This window comes from Muscardinus avellanarius (genome assembly GCF_963383645.1).
Source record: "Muscardinus avellanarius genome assembly, chromosome: 4".
Classification (NCBI taxonomy): domain Eukaryota; kingdom Metazoa; phylum Chordata; class Mammalia; order Rodentia; family Gliridae; genus Muscardinus; species Muscardinus avellanarius.
Window position 1 is genome coordinate 126223050 of NC_137789.1, and position 19788 is coordinate 126242837.

General features: G+C 43.1%; 1 protein-coding gene across 1 annotated transcript in view; it reads left to right on the top strand.

The window, feature by feature from the left end:
* Nucleotides 1–12364: 12364 nt before the first annotated feature.
* The window catches only part of EXOC6 (exocyst complex component 6), a gene marked incomplete at both ends in the record, with an annotated part of 189414 nt that continues 181990 nt past the window's right edge, over nt 12365–19788 (top strand). Inside the window, one exon of the mRNA XM_080693998.1 lies at nt 12365–12486. Within this exon, the coding sequence (XP_080550124.1) occupies nt 12365–12486 (122 nt within the window). The remainder of the gene's footprint in view (nt 12487–19788) is intronic.

The following is a 19788-nucleotide window of genomic DNA, read 5'->3' on the forward strand; positions in this document are numbered from 1 at the left end:
ACACGAGGAGTTGCTGTTTCTACCAATGGTTTTTTTTTTTTTTTTTTTTTTTTTTGCATATGACTCACTCGGCTGTGAATCTCTTCACCGCCCTGTAATGTCCAGATGGAACCCACTGTCCAATCTCAGGCCCAGTGACCTATTCTCTGTGGACACGTTTGTTTTTTTCTGAGTCCTCTTGGCATTAAAAAGGAAAGAAAGAGGGTTGGGATGTAGCTCAGTGGCAAAGTGCTTGCCTGGCAAGTGTACTGCCTTGGGTTCGATCCCCAGTCCAAAAAGACAAAAAAGGACCCCCTTTTTAAAAAAAAAAAAAAGAAAGAAAGAAAAAGAGTGTTTTGTATTGGGGTGGCACCCAGGAACATTCTAGCTCTGGGCTATACCCCCAGCCCTTTAAAAATATATATATTTTAAATTTTGAAACAGTGTCTCACTAAATTGCTGAGAATCCCTCTAAGATGCTAAGGCTGGTCTTGACCCTGTAACCCTCCACTCTCAGCCTCTCAAGTGTTGGAATTACAGGTGTGTACCACCATGCCCAGCTTTTTTTTTTTTTAAATTAACAATCCTAACTGTTTTTAAGTAGATGGTTCAGTAGTCTTAAGTATATTCACATTGTTTTGCAAGAGATCTCCAGAACTTTTTCATCTTACAAAACTAAAATTCGATACCTATTAGATAACTTTCTATATTCTCCTTCCCCTGCCTCTGACACCCACTGTTCTGCTTTCTGTTTCTATGAATTTGACTACTCTAGATACTCAGATAAAGGTGATGGCACCATGTTTGTCCTCAGGGTTCTTCCGTATTGTGGCGTGTGGGAAGATTCAGTTCTTTTACAAGGCTGAGTTAACACTCAGTCGCTGACCACATTTTGTTTATGCATTCAACTATCAGTGGGCATCTGGGTTGCTCTTCCGGACACTTGTGTGTGTGTGTGTGTGTGTGTGTGTGTGTGTGTGTGTGTGTATGTGTGAGTGTGACTAGGAATTGAACCCAGTGTTGTTCTACCTCTGAGCCACACACCCAGTTGTATTTTATTTTTTAGTTTGAAACAGGGTCTTGCTAAGTTACTGCGCACGTCCTTGAACCTGAGATCCTCCTGTCTCTATCTCCCAAATATGAGGATTCCAGGAATGTGCCATCATGCCTGGTGCTCATTCTTCAAAGCAGATCTGTGGCTGATTCAGAATGACTATTTGAAAGAACATTATTTGAGTGAATGGATGACTGTTTCCCCTGAATGCACTCCATGAGAGTTGGGTCTCTGTTGAAGGACAGCACTGATAAAACACCTCTGCGTTCAGTCTGAGCAGCACAAAATGCACAGATGTGTCTGCTCTCTGCCCCGCCAGGGTCGCCCTGGGCTTTTAATGGGGATGACGCAGCCCGCTTGCATCAAGCTGAGCCCGCCAGCCTCCTTTCCTCCGTTCCTGCCACGCTCTCTGTCTCAAATCCTCGTGCCTCTTTACCTCCTGCACTCGGCAAAGTTTCTACTTGTCTGTTATCTTTGCTCTGACATCGCGCAGATTGGCCTCTCCTTCCTCCTCCCACGGGGGCGGCCTGTTAGTGTCTCCTGCACAGCGCTTAAAGGTGCTGCCTGAAAATGATCTGATCTCCATAATAGACTGCAAACTCCTTAGGAAGAGATGAAGTCGGGATGCGGTGGCGCACGCTTGTAATGCCAGCGTTTGGAGGCTGAGACAGGAGGATCGCAGCTTGCGGACAGCCTCAGCTACTTAGGGAGGTCCTCTGCAACTCAGTGAGACCCTGTTTCCAAATAAAGAATAAGAGATAATAGGGCTGGGGTGTAGCTTGGAGGTAGAATGCCCCTGGGTTCCATTCCCAATAGCGCAAAAAAGAGAGAGAGAGAGAGAGAGAGAGAGAGAGAGAGAGAGAGAGAGAGAGGAGAGAGATGTTCTTTTTCTGTATTTTTTTGTTTTTGTACTGGGGGGGTTTGAACTCAGGGGGATTTTACCTCTAGATTACACCCCCGGCACTTTTTATTTTTTTTTTATTTTTTATTTTTTGTGGGCCTGGTGATGGAATTCAGGGGCATTTGACCTCCGAGCTACACCCCCTGCCCTATTTTTATTTTTTATTTTGAAACCGGGTCTCACTGAATCGCAGAGGGCCTCACTAAGCAGCCGAGGCTGTGTGCGAACTGTGATCCTCTGATCTCAGCCTCCCTAATGCTGGGATTACAAACGTGCCTCACCACACACGGCTGCACTTTTCATTTTAAGGCAAGTTCTCCCTAAGTTGCTAAGGCCACCCTTGAACTTTCAGTCCTCCAATCTCAGCCTCCCAAGCAGCTGAGATTACTGGCATGCGCCACCATGCCCACTAGGAAGTGTGTTCTATGGAACTGTCCTACAGTGGGTGTTTAATATTGATGACTTAAACCCATTAAGTTTTAGTCCAAACGTGGGGCTTCACGTTTCTCTCTCTTAAAGGCTTTTGGGTTGGTTTTCTTTTGTCCACACACTGCATTAGTAACATTGCTGGGGTTTCTTAGAGGTGATGGAAAGCAGGGGCTAAATACAGAGTGCTGAGACCACCTCTGCCACTTACTGCCTGAGCGCCCCAGACAAGTTGTCAGCTTCCTTTTTTTTTTTTTTTTTTTTCTTCAGTACTGGAGATTGAACCCTGGGGCATTTGGGGCATTCTACCTCTGAGCTACACTTCCATCCCTATTTTTTTTTCTTTATTTTGAAACAGTGTCTCACTAAGTTGCTGAGAGCCTCACTAAGTAGTTGAGGCTGGCCACGAACCTGAGATCCTCCTGTCTCAGCCTCCCAAGTACTGGGATTACAAGTGTACGCCACCATGCCCGGCTTCCCTTCGCTTTAGTTTTTTTTTCCTCTTCATTATCCTATGAAATGAAACTAATGATAGTGTCTACCACCTAAGGAGTTGCATGGGGCAAATGAATTAATGTTTGTCAAGTGCTGGCTTAGAATAATGACTGGCATATGTTAATTGCTATGGGCACTTCTTAAAAATATGTGTTCCATCTCTGCTTAGGATACATTTCTTTGCTCACCAAAGATGCTCATCATGGCTGACTATAGTTAGAAAAAATAAAAAATCCGAATGGCAGAGCACTGGACTCAGCGGGAGGTTTATAGTCTGTTCCCTATTCTGCGGCTAACAGAAAAATCTTAGGCCATTAAAAATAACCAGGCAATTTCAGGCCAGGAGGGTAGGTCAGCGATGGGCCCTAGAGGTAGAATCCCCCAGGGTTCAATCTCCTGGGTTTAATCTCCAGCATCTCAGAAAGAAGAAAAAGAAAAGAAAAGAAAAGAAAAGAAAAGAAAAGAAAAGAAAAGAAAAGAAAGATTAGTCAATAAAAAACTAGAACTCCTTGGCTCTGAGGATGATTCTACCATTCAAAAAGACCAAGATTCCCGAAGTGTGTGTGTGTGTGTGTGTGTGTGTGTGTGTGTGTGTGTGTGTGAAACAAAGTAGCAGTTTGGATAAAAGACAACATGAAGGGAGGTAGGAATGACAAGTTCTAATGTCTCTGAAGATTAAAACAGAATGAGGAAGAAAAGAGGGGGCAGAGAGATACTGAGCAAGAAGGCTTCCCTGGTCAGCTTCCAAGGCCATGCTGCCTGGCACGGCCTGTTCACTGGCTAGAGAAGAAGCCAAACTCGCCATCTATGGGTATTAGACATTCACAAGTTGAGTTTTCTGCGGGGAAAATGGAAAATGCCTATGTATACCTGTGTGGCACTCCAGTATTTCAAGTTAGACAGTCAATTATACTGTAAGTCAGCATGTCAGAGATAAAAAGCAGGTGACATTTTGGGACATGTGAAAAGCTATTGCTTTTATTGCCTGTGTTATTACTCCTGGCCCTTAAAGTGAAAATACACACACACACACACACACACACACACACACACACACACCCAAATGAGCCCAGAAAAGTCAGCTGCACAAGCTAATGGTCGTTGTGAACCCAGGGGCTCCCGCGGCCCGGTTTCTCTGACTCTCTCAGGTTTTCTCACCCAACAGGCAGCCCGTTCAGTGCTGACTTTTGGCCCTATTAGACTGGAAAACCCCATCTGCTTTTTGAAATCTGGACCTCAACATTTCTTAATGTTTTGTGACTCCTTTAGCACTTTCACTATGGTTCTCTGGACCCCCAAATTCTTGCTAGGTAGATAAATACCACATTCCTAGTAATTTGATGTGTTTTAATGCTATTACATATGATATCAGCATTGCTTTTCACTTTGTAATTGTTTTTTTAACACATTTTATATTGATGCACTTTATTCATACATCATAATGGGATAAAAAAAAAAACCTTTTGTAGACATACATGCACACATCGTCCAGCTAGCCCCCACCCGATCCCCACCCCGTTCCCTCCCCATCCCTCCTTCCCATGCTTGGCTTAGTGGTTGACATCTAGTATTATAGCAATTTTGATAATCTCAAATAACAGTTTCATTTGTCTGATACCAAGCTTTTGATGACTTAAAGATAACATTTCAATATTTCTTTTTGCTTTCTTTCTTTTTCTTTTTTTTTTTTTTTTTTTTTTTTTTGGTGGTACTGGGGTTCCTGGAAGCCCTTCTACCTCTGGGCTACACTACCAGACCTATTTTTGCATTTTTTAAATTTGGAAACAGGGTCTCCTAAGCCAGCGCGCGGGGCTAGCTTCGAACCTGCGTGATCCTCCTGTCTCTGCCTCCCAAGCGCGGGGATTACAAGCGTGCACCACCACGCCCAGCTATTTTGCTTTCTTTCTTACCAGAGAATAATTTTTCTTTTTTTTTTAGGTGAAACTATCATACATTTATTTATTGATTTTTCAGAAAAAAATCTATCCTAATATGGAATATGGACTCTAGATACCCAAAACGATCTCGAAAAAGAACAAACCTAGAAGATGTATATTTTCTGATTTCAAACCTTATAAAGCTACAATAATTGAAACAGTGTAGTCTAGTTCTAAAGGCAGATATATAAACCATTGGAGTTAAATAAAAGCCTAGAGATAAATTCTTCCATATATTGTCAAGTTATTTTTGACAAGGTTTCCACGAACATTTGGTGGAGGAAATAATAATCTTTTAACTAGATATTGTTGAAAAATAATAATTACATAAAAAAGAATAAAATTGGGCCCCTACCTAACACCATATACAAATATTAACCCAAAATAGATAAAAGACCTAAATATAAATCTTAAGACTATAAACTTTTAGAAGAAAATCTGGGTCATAAAACCTCACAACATTGAAATTGGCAGTGATTTCTTGGATATGATTTCAATGGCACAGGCAACAGAAGGGTAAACAAACTCCATAAAAAATAAAAAAATATTGTATATCCAAAGACAATGTAAACAGAGTTAAAAGTAACTGATTAGAATGGGAAAAACTCCATAAAAAATAAAAAAATATTGTATATCCAAAGACAATGTAAACAGAGTTAAAAATAACTGATTAGAATGGGATAAAATATTTCCAAATGCTATATATGAAGGTATACTAATATCCCAAATAGAAATCCTAAAAATTAGCAACAATAAAAGCAAACAATACAATTTAGAGATATGTAAAAGACTAACATAAATAATGAATCTCCACAGATAACCAATCTTAGTTGTCTGCTGGTTGGAAAATCTTGTTTCTCTGGATCTGGTGTGTATTACCTATTTCTTCTTTGTAGTTAATCTCTTTGAGTATTTTCTCTAGAACTGGTTTTGAAGACATAAATTCCTTGAGTTTCTCTTTGTCCTGGAAGCTTCTTATTTCCCCATCTAATTTGATAGAAAGTTTTGCTGGGTAGGAAAATTTTGGCTGGAAGTTGTTTTCTTTCAGAGTTTGGAATATGTTACTCCAAGCCCTTCTGGCTCTCATGACTTGGTTTGGGAAGTCTGGAGTGATTCTAATTGGTTTGCCTCTGAATGTCACTTGGCCCTTTGTTTTTGTTGCCTTTAAGATTCTCTGCTTGGCTTCCACATTGGTCATTTTGACAATTATGTGGCGTGGGGATCCTCTTCTCCGATCCTGTCTAAAGGGAGTTCTATAAGTTTCCTGGACCTGTGTATTGACCTCTTGCTCTATTTTTGGAAAATTTTCTGCTATTACTTCCTTGAAGAGATTGTTGATCCCTTTGGTTTCATCTCCTTTTCCCTCCTCTATTCCAATTATTCTTAGGTTAGCTCTCTTAAAATGGGCCCATATTTCTTCAATGTCAGATTCCTGCTGTCGGATTCTTTTTTTCTAAATTAGAAACTATGCGTTCATTTTTGGATTGCTCATCTTCTAAGAGCGAGATTCTATTCTCCATGTGGTCTAATCGGTTGTTTATACTTTGAATTGAGGCCTTTACTTCATTAATTGCATCCTTTATCTCTTTTTGGCTCTCTCTGAATTCTTTTTGAAACACCTCTATTATTTCTACATTATTTTCCTGATTTGATCTTCTAGAAATCTCTGAATTTCTGTTTTATCAGGTTCTGATGTTGTGGGGTTGTGGGCATTCATTGCTCCATTGTTATTCCTCTTTCCCATGATTTCGGAAGTTTGTGTTTTCTCTGGGTTCTTCTTGGGTCACTACGACTTCACTTAAGGTGCTCTGGATCTCGAGTCTGTGGTATCTCAGTCACCACTACTCCTTTACTAGGTTGTATTGCCTAGTCTCAGACCCAGGGAGTCAATCGAGGCTGCTTTAGACCGTGGTGAGTGCCAGGTTGGGTGTTCTCCTATGGTGTGATATCTCTGCCACCGCCAGTCCCCCACTGGGTCAAGTCCCTGGGAATGCAGTACTGGGATTTCTCCTCTAGGGGCCACAAATTGACTCACTGTTGTTGAGTGTGCTGATGGAGCTGTAGTGGACTCGGTGAATTCGCTGCTGCTGCCGCCGGTGACAATATGGCGCTGCTGCCACGCCCTTGGCCGTGAGGCTGGCGTATTTTTTCTCTGGTTTTGAGCTCTTCTCTGAGTCCCTGCAGGGTGTATTGAGCCCAGCCACTGGGAGCTTTAGATGCTCCCTGCACTGAAAAATCTGCCGAATTCTGTCCGGCTGTTCTGCAGAGGCTCACCTTGGCTCGCTGTCCACTGCTCCTCTCTGGAGCCTGGTGTGCTGTTGAGTGTGTTGGTCTGGTACCATCTGGTGAGCTTGCTGCTGCTGCCGGCAGTAAGGTGCTACAGCCATGTCCTCGGGTGTGAGGCCGGCGTATCTCTTCTGTGGCTCTGAGCTCCATTCTGAGTTCCCCTCCTCTCTGGGGCCTGGTGCTGCAAGGGAAGATGGCACTCGTGCCACTCTGCGTCGCAGCTCCGGCCACAGCACTGCGGTCTGGTTTCTTTCTGGTATCTTCTTTTTCTTTTTGGTGTCTTCTTTTTCCAGCCCTCTTTTTCTCTGTCCCTTGTAATTACATTTTTTGTTTCTCTGCTGATGGTGTTTTCTGGCTATGGAAGGCGCTGATTTTGTGGTAATAGAGATTGGTTGTTAGCAGGGCTCGTAAGCCCCACTTTTCTCCGTTGCCATCTTCCCAGAAGTCTCTTTCACTTTGTAATTGTTATCAATATATACACATACATTTAAATTTTATCTAGAGAGCTTGCTAGATTCACTTATTTTTTGTTGATCTACCTAGATTTTCTATATATACAACCATTTACTCTACCAATGTTTTTCCTTCCGTCCTTCCTTTCTTTTTCTTTTTTCTCTTTCTTTTTTGGTACTGGAGGTTGAATGCAGAGGCATTCTACTTCTGAGTTACACCCCATGGCCCCCCTTTTTTAAAATTTTGAAACAGGGTCTTACTAACTTGCTGGGGTTGTCCTCAAATCCTCAATGCTCTGTCTTATCCTCCCAAGTACTGGGATTACAGGTGAGCACCACTGTGCCTGGCTGGCACCTTTTATTTCTTTATCTTGTCTTATAACACTAGCCAGGACTTCCAGGACAATTCTGAATAGAGTTAGTGATCATTGTTGACCTAACTGGAGGGGCCAATGCTTGGCGTTTGGACACTGAGCAAAGCATCATCATGGGGCGATTTGGTAGATGCTTCAATTTCTGGGCTGCTGACTTGTTGTTTTTATGGATCCTTCAAAACATAAAAAGGTGAGAAAACTACTTCCAGAGGGAGGTGAGGGCGGGAGAGGACAGACTCAAACCCCACCAAGGCTGAGCAGACATGAATCCCAGGTGATATTTCTTAGCCTGGGCCACCTCCTTTGGTGCCTTGTTTCCAGCTTCCTAGAGACTGCAAATTGTACAATGGGCATCTGTACCAGTGAGGCCTATGACATCTTGCTTCTCGCTGGTGGGAAGCAAGGAGAAAGGGATTCTAGTCTTGGTGAGAAAGAAAGGAAAAGGCTGATGGAGTTTTATTTGAAGATAAACTTTTTCGTGGTACTAGAAATTGAATCCAGGGTTATTCTGTCTCGGAGCTACAACTCCAGGCCTGTTTTTAATTTTTTTTTTTTAAATTTTGAAACAGGGTCCCACTAAGTTACAGAGGCCCTTGCTATATTGCAGGGACTGACTTCAAACCTGTGAACCTCCTGTCTCAGACTCCCAAGTGCTGGGATTATGGGGCTTGTGCTACCACTCCTGGCTATAAACTTACTTTTTTTAAAAGTTGATTTTGAGTTGTAGAGGGACTGGAGTTCCTAGCAAACTAATAAGATAGAGGTCTGGTTACAGAGAAGGAAGGAAAGGGCTCAGAAAAGGGCCCAGGAATAGGACCATATGAATTCCACTCCTGGCCTGACGGTGCATCCCAAAGGTCATAGGGCCACTTCAGCGTCTCCCATCCCTCCCCAGTCAGTCTCCATCCTTGGAAATAGTTTAAGCTGCTGTTGGCAGGAGAGGTTAAGGGGCGAGACCAGGAACATTCCAGTCCTGCATGCCATTCTTTTTTATGGGCATCTTGGAATATGGCTGTTGAAAATTTTTCCATTTCCTGCTTTTCTTTTCCTTATTTGGTGAATTTGCCATCAAGTCTCTGGGACAGGGGAGGTTGTTTTTCTGACTCTGATTTCTGGGAGGAGAGCTTCTCCTACTCATTCAATCTGTGCGGACTTCCGGCAGGAAATGGCACTCAAGGAAAGTTCTGAATAAAAGATGCTGGCCGAGCCAGGGGAAGCGGGAAGTTGTTGCCAGTGTCTTCTACAGTGGGGAGGAAAGTGAGAGGCAGCGAGAAAATTCACTACCCAAAGTGGGAGGAGCAGAAGAGAGAGAAGCGGGAAGAGAGGGAGGACTCTGGAACAGGAGGGGCAACTGAGCCACCAGGTAGAAGACCCTGACTGTCCTGGAGGGGCTGGCTGGACCAGAGGACGATGGCACCTTAGGGTAGAGACGGGGTCACTGCGGCAATAAGCTACAGTGGTTTAACCACTTCATGATACAGTGTTATCCTATTCTAAAAGTACTTTATTTATATTGCTATATTTTTGTATCAATATACTAAGAGCATATACCTACATTCTAAAAGCCCCTTGGATAAAGGAGAGAGATAGAGATAGAGATAGAGAGAGAGAGAGAGAGAGAGAGAGAAGAGAACATGTATGTGCTTGCAAACACGTGACAAAAATTTAAATAGATAGAGGGTGTGTGTCTGTTCATTGTGTTTTTGTCACTCATCTGTAAATTTGAAAAATTTCAGAATAAAACTTTGAGCTGTCTGTGGAGAAGAATCAAAAATTTAACTATGGTGTTTAGGGCAGGATGTGCCATCGCAGGTACATGTTTATAGATATATGGCATGACCTATACATTTGTCCTCTACAATGTACTATGGTGGTAGTCAATGCTGTTTTATAACAAGAGTGATTTCTGTGATACATGTATGTATTCTTAGGTTCTGATAAATTCAATTGTCAGATTTTTGCATCGTTTGGAACATTCCCTTGCAAGGTAAAAGTAACTCTTGCAGCCGGGCATGGTGGCGCACGCTTGTAATCCCAGCATTCAGGAGGCTGAGACCAGAGGATCGCGGTTCGCAGACAGCCTCAGCTACTTAGTGAGGCCCTCTGCAACTCAGTGAGACCCGGTTTCAAAATAAAGAATAAAAAATAGGGCAGGGGGTGTAGCTCGGAGGTCGAATGCCCCTGGGTTCCATCTCCAGACCCACACACAAAAAAGTAACTCTTGCAGTCTTTACTATCATTTGTTCGATCATTCACCCATTCAATGTTCTTGAGCGTTTCTCAAGCATCTATTTACAGGATGTATATTGTTAAGTGTTACGGGGAACACAAATATGAATTGGATAGACATTCTACTTAAATATTCTCTTAATTTGGAATAAATTTAAAACCTTGCATCTAAATGGCCTTCACACGATAGAAAATCCTCGTTTTTGTGAAGACTTAAAGAAGGGCACTGTTGTTTTATGTTGTGGGACAGATGATGTTAGTGGTATTTCTGTTGCACTGGTTCACTGGGGAATGTCCGGGCTAGAGCTGGGGCTCTTGGTGTGACTGGTGTAAAGGATGCCGCCTCGGTTGGCTGCTGCTGTATGGCCCCTCATTCTGTGGCAAAGAACCACAATTACTTATTCCTGCAGCTGTGTCTGTGGGTTGTCTGGGGCTTGGCTGATCTTGCCTGAGTCTGGATGGGTGGTTTCATTTCAGGCTGCTGTGAGTGGATGAGAATATGTGCATCTCCCTGTAAGTCTGTGGGTTGGTAGGGAGGACTCTGTTTCATCTATCTTTTAGGGAATGTTTTTTTCCCTCAGGGAATGGCAGAGATGCAAGAAGACAAGCAGAAATATGTGAGGCCTTAAGAAGCCTAGGCCAGGAACTTCAGATTGTCACATCAACTCAGGTGTCATTGTCAACTCAAGAGTCAGATGGCCAAGCCGAGAGTCACAGAGCAGAGACGATACTGGGCCCACAGTGAGGTACTGGCGGGTGGAACTCAGGGCCCTTCTAACACCGAGCTATACCCCCAGTCTGTTTTTATTCTTTATTTTGGAACAGGGTCGCACTAAGCTCCTCACGATGTAGCTGACGCTGGCCTTGAAACTGTGATCTTCTTGTCTCAGCCTCTCAAGTACTGGGATTACAAGTTTGCGTCATCAGGCCCTGGTTACTTTTTTTTTTTTTTTAATGAGAAAGAACTTTAATTTTTTCCCATTGCTGTTAAAAAATCTGCCAAACTTAAAAATAATAGCTTCCCATGGTAGAATGTCACTGCTCACCCTTTAAATACCCACTTCCTTGTACTGAGCATGAAAGCATAAAATTAATCTCAGAGTTGAGGAAGATCTAGTGCAAATGCCCATTTTGTCTTTTAGGCCTATTTGGGACTAGCTGTAGGTAATTTTTCATTATTATTTGGGGCTTCAAGACACTGTGTTCTCTCTTCCTCTCAGTGGCAACCAGTCCCCTTAAAACCCTGACATCTGAGTCAGTGGTGGTGGTACATGCTTGCAATTCTCAATACTTGGGAGGGTGAGACAGGAGAGTCACAGGTTCAAGACCAGCCTCAACAACTTAGTGAGGCGGTCCACAACTTAGTGAGACTATGTTTTAAAATAAAAAATAAAATAGGGCTGAGAAGGTAGCTCAGAGGAAGAATGCCCCTGGGTGGTTCAGTCCCTAGTAACACACACACACACACACACACACACACACACACACACACACACTGACATTTTCCGGCTCTATTTTCTTTTCTAGCCAGCTCTATTCCGTAGAAAGTATCTGGCCAGTTCATTCACAGTGAGTGTAAGTGGCTGATGAGGATGATAACCTAACTACCTCTTGGATTATTTGCACTTGAACACGAGAAAGAACAACTAATGGCTCCAAAATGAAGTGAATCCACACCACAAAGGGAGAGGAGAAGCACAGGAGATGGAGACCCAGGAACTGGCCCAGAGACTCAAGCTCACATTCCGTAGGGCATTCCATTTTTCCCAGACAAATGGCCTGCCTCGGTTTATGGGTAAGGGTAGAGGTGCTGGAATGACTTGAAATATAAGTAACCGTTAATTAGCACGACAAATTATACATTTAGTATAAATAATTTAAAAATAGATGTCCTGTCCAATAAAATGTATTTAGCAAATTTTGATAGTACAATGGCTTCAGTTCCTACTCATAGTCACTATCTTGGAGAAACAAGTGAATAAATATAGCAGGCATTAGGCAGGAACTTTCTGAACCGTGTCAAGGTTAATAATAAGTAAAATGTTATAAGTAGACACAAGACAGCAACAGCTGTGTAACATTCTTGGAAGCCAGGGCTCTGAGAGCCTGGAGTCAGGCAGCGAGTGCTCGAGTTTTTGTTGCTTCTGTGGGTGAACAGGGAATCCTGTCATAATTAGAAGGAAAATTATATTTATTTTTATAAGTTATAATCATTTTGCACGTGAAATCTGATGTCTTCAGCTAGAAAATCAGGGGCATGTGGGGCAATGTTGGAAGAAGACACAGATCAAGCGCACGAGAACGTCCTGGTGGAGATTCAGTCTTTCGAGCTGCCCATCGAAGCTACTCTAAGGTAGGGCGTCTTTATATTACATCGGATTTTCTTTCACGACCATGAGATAGCCCTTTCCCCTTTGTTTTATACGTTGCTTTATGACAGGATAAAAATGGCTTTTTTTTTCAAAAACAATTATAGTTCTGTATATACTTAGTCTCACGGTGTTCTTTTCCTCAGAGAAATTATAATAATCTGTCTTTTTATTTTTGCATTGTGATTGTTTCCGGATTCATTACCACAAGGTTAAAAACTTTCAAGTGAACATAAAGGGCTCCATACCGTCTTGAAATAGTCTATTTCCATTTATATGAAACTTCAGTTATTTCCTCTAAAATATTACTTAGTGAGAAACATGTAGAACAAGTAGATATATCAATCAAACCAATTTATTTTTGGGTGGATGTGAGTTGTAAAAAAATGTAGAATGGCTGGGCCTGGTGGCTCACACCTGTAATTCCAGTGCTTGGGGGGGGGCTGAGGCAGGAGGGTTGCAGGTTCAAAGCCAGCATCAGAAATTTAGTGAGGCTCTGAGCAACTTAGAGAGACCCTGTTTCCAAATAAAAAATAAAATAGGGCTCAGGGCGTAGCTTAGAGTAGTAAAATGCCCCTGAGATCAAACCCCAACACCACACACACACACACACACACACACACACACACACACAGAATGTGTTATATTGTTGTTGTTCTCTTGGATATATAGTGACCCCAGCTATGTATTTTTAAGTTTCCACGTAAGATTTAAAAATAGCCTCTTTGGTAATATGGGTATTAATTTGTACAGTTCAAGAACGGGATTAAAATGAAAGATAATGTGTCTTTGTATTAAAAGGGCCACTTTTAAGTTTTAATTCTCTCTGATTGTTCGCCAGTATACGGCACTTATCAGTATGGGAACAAGATGGCAATCACTGCACGTGATAGCAGCAGTCAATACATATCTGTTGGCTAATATTTGCAGATTAAATGGAAGTGTGTGTGTGTGTGTGTGTGTGTGTGTGTGTAGCACTTGAGATTGAACACAGGGACATTCTACCTCTGAATTTCTCCTACTATGTTTACTTTTTATTTATTTATTTTAGGGTTTGGGCTGTGTGTGTGTGTGTGTGTGTGTGTGTGTGTATGTATGTGTGGTACTGGGGATGGAACTCAGGTGCTTTCTACCTCTGGCCTATACTTACAGACCTAGTTTTATATTTTATTGGAATCAGTCTCACTAAGTTGCCGAGAGCCTCGCTAAGCAGCTGAGGCTGGCTTTAAACCTGTGCAATCCTCCTGTCTCAGCCTCCCAAGCGCTGGGATTACAGGCGTGTGCCTCCTCATTCTCAGAAAGGCTTTAGAGCCAAGTGCTTTGAAATCCACTTCTGTTTAAACCTAAATTAATTTCATATATTTTAACTTTATTCCCTGTTAAACATGTGTGTGTGTGTGGGGGGGGGTGTACTGGGGGTGGAATCCAGGGGCCTTCTACCTCTGGGCTATACTCCCAAACCTATTTTGTATTTTATTTGGAAACAGGGTCTCACTAAGTTGCTGAGAGCCTCACTAAGCAGCTGAGGCTGGCTTCGAACCCGCGCGATCCTCCTGTCTCAGCCTCCCAAGCGCGGGGATTACAAGTGTGCGCCACCACGCCCGGCAGGACACTATTGTGTTTTATTGATTGATTTTTGGATTATCACTCTGTAATTGTAGTTGTAAAATAACTGGAACTCCATTATAACTATGCCCCATCCCTTCATCTCATCTGAACATCATAATACTCTGTGCAGAAGGGCAGGTAACGTTGACCCTGTTCAATAGATAGAAGAAACTACTGCTTTCTAAAAATGCTAAACTCAAAGCCGGGCATGGTGGCGCACGCTTGTAATCCCAGCATTTGGGAGGCTGAGACCAGAGGATTGTGGTTCGTGGACAGCCTCAGCTACTTAGTGAGGCCCTCTGCATCTTAGTGAGACCCTGTTTCAAAATAAAGAATAAAAAAATAGGGCAGAGGGTGTACTCGGAGGTCAAATGCCCCTTGGTTCCATCCCCAGATCTGCCAAAAAAAAAAAAATTAAACCCAATAATTTTCTTGCAACATATTATGGACTGTACTGGCCAGCACCTTCTAAAGCTTGTGCCTTTGCCTGGTGGCTAGGCCAGAGGTCTAAAGGAAAATGAGAGGAAGTGAAGGACGCCTAGACATGTTTTAGTTACTGTGGCCTCTGCTGCCGTTGCTAGTTTGGGGCCCTCAGCCTTCAACTCCTGACCTTCTCTTCTGCTCTCGTAACCTTGGCAACAGTCGTGAACAGTCCATCTGCTGAAACCCCAGATCTCAGCCTATTTGTTTGTGTGTGTGTGATTTTTGTGTTGTAACCACTGAGGGAATAGTCTAGGTTCCTGAGGGCATGGCTTGTATCTCAGTGCCCTCTGCAGAATTTTCCACAGTGCCTGGCATATAGTCACTAGATAAATATTTGTATGCGCCTATGAATTAAGAATGACCTTGTGAAGCAGAAGAAAGGAGATAATCCAGAGAGAATGTTATCTTTTCCACAAGCAACAAGAGGAGATGAAAGTATTCTAAAACTCCAAGCTCGCCGAGTGTGGTAGTATATGCCTGCAGTCCCGGTACTTGGGAGGATGAGATAGGAGACCCCAGGTTCCTACTGAGGCTAGCCTCGGCGACTTGATGAGATTCTCAGCAATGCAGTGAGATTTTGTTTCAAGCCTGTGGCACAGGCTCGTAAGCCCAGGAGTTGGGAGCCTGAGACAGGAGGATTGAAAGTTTCTGGCCAGCCTCAGCTAATTAGTGAGGCCCTCAGCAACTTAGTGACACCCTGTTTCAAAATAAAAATTTAAATGCCGGGTGTGGTGGAGCAAGCTTGTAATCCCCGCACTTGGGAGGCTGAGACAGGAGGATCGCGTGGGTTCGAAGCCAGCCTCAGCTACTTAGTGAGGCTCTCAGCAACTCAGTGAGACCCTGTTTCCAAACAAAATATTTTTAAAAAGGTCTGGGAGTATAGCGCGGAGGTAGAAAGCCTCTGGGTTCTACCCCCAGTACCACCAATAAATAAATAAATAAATAAATAAATAAATAAAAATAAAAATTTAACAACAGGGCTGGAGGCATAGCTCAGAGGTAGAATGTCCCAGGGTTCAATCCCCAGTACCACAAAGGGGTGGAGTGTGTGGGTAGAGGTTTCCTTTAGTATGACTCCAGACAGCCATGCCTCCCAGGGATAGGCCCCAGGAGGGGTGGAGCTGGCAAGAAATCAGGTGTATCCGGACTCATCGAAGGGACTGGAGTGAAAACCAAGAAAGAGAACTCCCAGTGGAAAGGTGCGTTCAGCCGCAAAGGCCCTACTGTGAGGCCTTGGAGCGGACAGTGAGGGGGAATTAAGACCTGGAGACCGTGACGCTGGGGATGTGAGAGCCAAACCTTCCCAGGAAAGACCTTGGCCTGGCAGCGGGGGCAGAGAATATCTGAGAGCTCTCCTCCTCTATTTCTCCCATCTCAGAAGGTAGCCCTTGCTTTAACCTACATGCTCTGCTGTAAAATCCCAGCTCTGCACCATCTCTCCCCGCCACCTGGCTTTTAAGTAGGGACCTGAGATATCCTGTCAAGGTCAGTGCTCTGGTCAGGGGCAGGTGGGCTCTGCTTCTAAAATAAGGTGAACTCAGTGACTCAGAACATCTTCAGATGTGTGTGTGTGTGTGTGTGTGTGTGTGTGTGCACGCACACACATGTGGGGGTACTGGTGATTGAACCCAGGAGCATTCTACCTCCGAGTTATTTTATCCAGATATTATTATTATTATTATTATTATTATTATTATTATTATTTGAAACAGGGTCTTGCTAGATTTCTGAGAGTCTCGCTAAGTTGCTGGGGCTGGTCTTGAACCTGCGGTCCTCCTGTCTCAGCCTCCCAAGTACTGGGATCACAAGTGTGCACCGCCATGTCTGGCTTCAGGTGGGTTCTAATCATATCACTTAAGGATAATATAATTGTTCTTATCTTGTGGAACTCCCAAACCTTCCTGGCATGCTCACACCGCACCTCCTCCTCTGGGATTCTGGATCTCCTCTATCTGAGGAGTCGTGAGAAGATGGTTGGGAGCAGGGGTCATGTCGGCCGGGTCATCTGTGATCTACGGTCTCTTTTGTCAGGCCCAGAATGCATTCCTTCCGCCTCCTGACTTTATTCTCTGCTGCTCCAAGGGCACGCTTCCCCAAAACGACCCGGCCTGTCTCTTGCCTTCTCCCCTGGTGGGCACTTGCTCAGCAGCCCCTCTGAGCCCTTTCTGGAGGAGTAGACAGTAATGAGATGCTTCTGAGGCCTTATGTTTGTTTTCATTCTATGTGTGAGATACGGTGCCGACGCTTATAGTATTAAGTTTAAGGAGAGACAGTTTCGGGACGGCGGAGACAATTCCCATGGTTTATTTGTTGTTGCCAATGAATCAGCCATAAAGCTGTTCCAGACGTCTGTACAAATTCGATTGGCAAGTGAAATTCCAGGAGGAAAATGGAATTTGATGGCAGCCATGCAGAGGTGATTGAACTCAAGAGACAGGGAGACATGTAAAGCAAGGCCTGCTGTCCCCGTCTGTATTGTCCCGGCTCTAAGCATTCACCATCACCTCTGTGGTAGAATGTCGGGAGCCGGAACTCACCCGCAGGCGATCGGCGACCTGGAGTCTGATCCTGTTGCCCGGGGCATCACAGTTTTCATCAGTTGCAACCACATGCTAATTTTCATGGGATGTTCTATTCTGTTCAGGTTTCTTGATTCTCCCTCCGGTCTCTCTATTTGGTTGACAGACACCTTGTGTTTTGCCAGCTCTTGCCTCTTGAGGGCACGTCTGGAGCCATGCTTAAAGGAAGCCACGTGAGCACCAGGTTTACTCAGCATCACCAACGTCCTTAAGCAAGGACGGTCGATAGGTTTCGACTAGCACATCGATTCCGCTGTATTGACCATGGCTGTATTGACCATGGCTGCCTGAATCCTCGTGGCAGGATAGTCCTGGTCAGTGTGTGATGGCAACTGCTGGTCTTTCAAAAGGGCAAGAGCAGTGCTCACAGCATCTATTTACCACATCCTCATAGAACGTCCTGCTGCCAGGCCTCACCCAGCAGACCTGCCCCCCATGGATACTGAGGCAGGCCCGGATATAGCCCGGGGCTTGTTATGCTTGCTGGAGACCTGCAGGTGTGCTGGGAGCCCCTTAGAACAGGCGCTGAAAATAGGTCTGAATTGATTTGGCTCAGAAGCTACAGAGTGTTTTGTTGCTGTAACTGAACCTAACTGATAAGAAAATCGTGGACACATTGTAGGGTTCTGCAAAGTTAGTGGGAGGTAGAAAAGGGGGGCACATCCCAAAAAGGGCCTGCAGAGGGCTGGGAAAAAAAATAAGAGGAAAAGGGAATTGTACAAGATGACGTACCAGAAGAAATTTTTGTAATTGTTCTATGATAACATAATTGTTTCACACTTGAATTCACAGACTCTCTTGGGCTCTCGTCCAAAAGCTGACCATGAAGTTTTACCAGTTTAAGAGCAAACAGGATATTATATTTCTTTGACTTCAATGTTTTTAGGAATGAATATAACGTGTTTTTTTTTTTAGAAAAGGACAGAAAATATAATAAAAAGAAACTCAGCCAAAGTGTATACACTATAATATCTTACGATGGATGCTATCTTAAAAACAAAAGAACAAACACCTCCCAACAACGACAGAAAGATAAACTACTTAAATTTAGCTGTAGACATTCCAGAATGCTCTTGTTGTTTATACCTTCAAAAATATATTTCTGCTAGATCTTATTTTTTAAGTATAGTAAGATCAAAGTTATAAGTTGCTTTTTAAATGTCTAGAGTAGTCACTACTTAGATTTTTCTTTTCTAAATTATATATATACATATATATATATGTATATTTTTTTTAATTTAATGTAATTTTTTTTTTTTTGCGGGTCTGGGATGGAACCCAGGGGCATTCGACCTCCGAGCTACACCCCCTGCCCTAATTTTTATTCTTTATTTTGAAAGAGGGTCTCACTAAATTGCAAAGGGCCTCACTATGTAGCTGAGGCTGTCCGTGAACCACGATCCTCTGGTCTCAGCCTCCCGAATGCTGAGATTAGAAGCATGTACCACTATGTCCACCTAAATTATATTTTTATTTCTAATTAACATATAGTAATTGCACACATTTATGAGATATAGTATGACATTTCAACACATGTATCCAATGTCTAATGTTACCATCTAAGACATATATTATTTCTTTGTATTTGAAACATTCAAAGTCCTAATTTTAATTTTATTTTAAGCTGGGCGTGGTGGTGCATGCTTGCAACCTTAGTACTTGGGAGGCTGAGACTGTCCTCAAACCTGCAATCCTCCTGTCTCAGCCTCCCAAGTACTAAGGCCCTCTGCAACTTAGGGAGACACTGTTTCAAACTAAAGAATTAAGAAATAGGACTGGGGGTGTAGCTCGGAAATAGAATGCCCTTGGGTTCAGTCCCCAATACCGAAAAAATTATTTTAAATTGACAAATGATCATTGTTCTTATTGGGTATAATGCAAGGTTTTGATACATTCTGTTTTAGAATTATTAAATCAAGCTAATTAGCATATCAATCACCTTGCATACTTATGATTTTTTTTTTTTACTTTTTTGTCATTAGAACATTTAAAATCTATTCTTTCAGCAACTTTTTTCTTTTTTTTTTTTGCAGTACTGAGGATGAAACCCAGGGACATTCTACCTCTGAGCTCCACCCCCTTATTTTTTATTCTTTAATTTTGAAACAGGATCTCACTGACAGCTGAGGCTGTCTGCAAACCGTGATCCTCCTGTCTCAGTCTCCTTACTACTGTGATTACAAGTGTGTGCCACCATGCCTGGCTTTTCAGCAACTTTTAAGTATGCAAATATTACTATTAATTATAGTCACCGTTTTGCTTAGTAAGTCACTAAAGTTTATTCCTCCTGTCTCACTTTGAAAACCTTTGATCAGTCTCTCTTCCCCTGCTCACCCACCTCTAGTGATCACCATTCTACTCTCTTCTATGAGGTCAACTTTTTTAGGCTCTACATATGAGTGAGATCATGTGATATTTGTCTTTCTGTGCCTGACTTGGAGCAATGTAAATTTTATTTTGGTGGCATAACATTCAGGGGAGAGAGGTCTCCCTCTTTTAAATCATATTCATAGCTGGGTGTGGTGGCACATGCTTGTAATCCCAGCATTTGGGAGGCCGAGACCGGAGGATCGCGGTTCGCGGACAGCCTCAGCTACTTAGTGAGGCCCTCTGCAA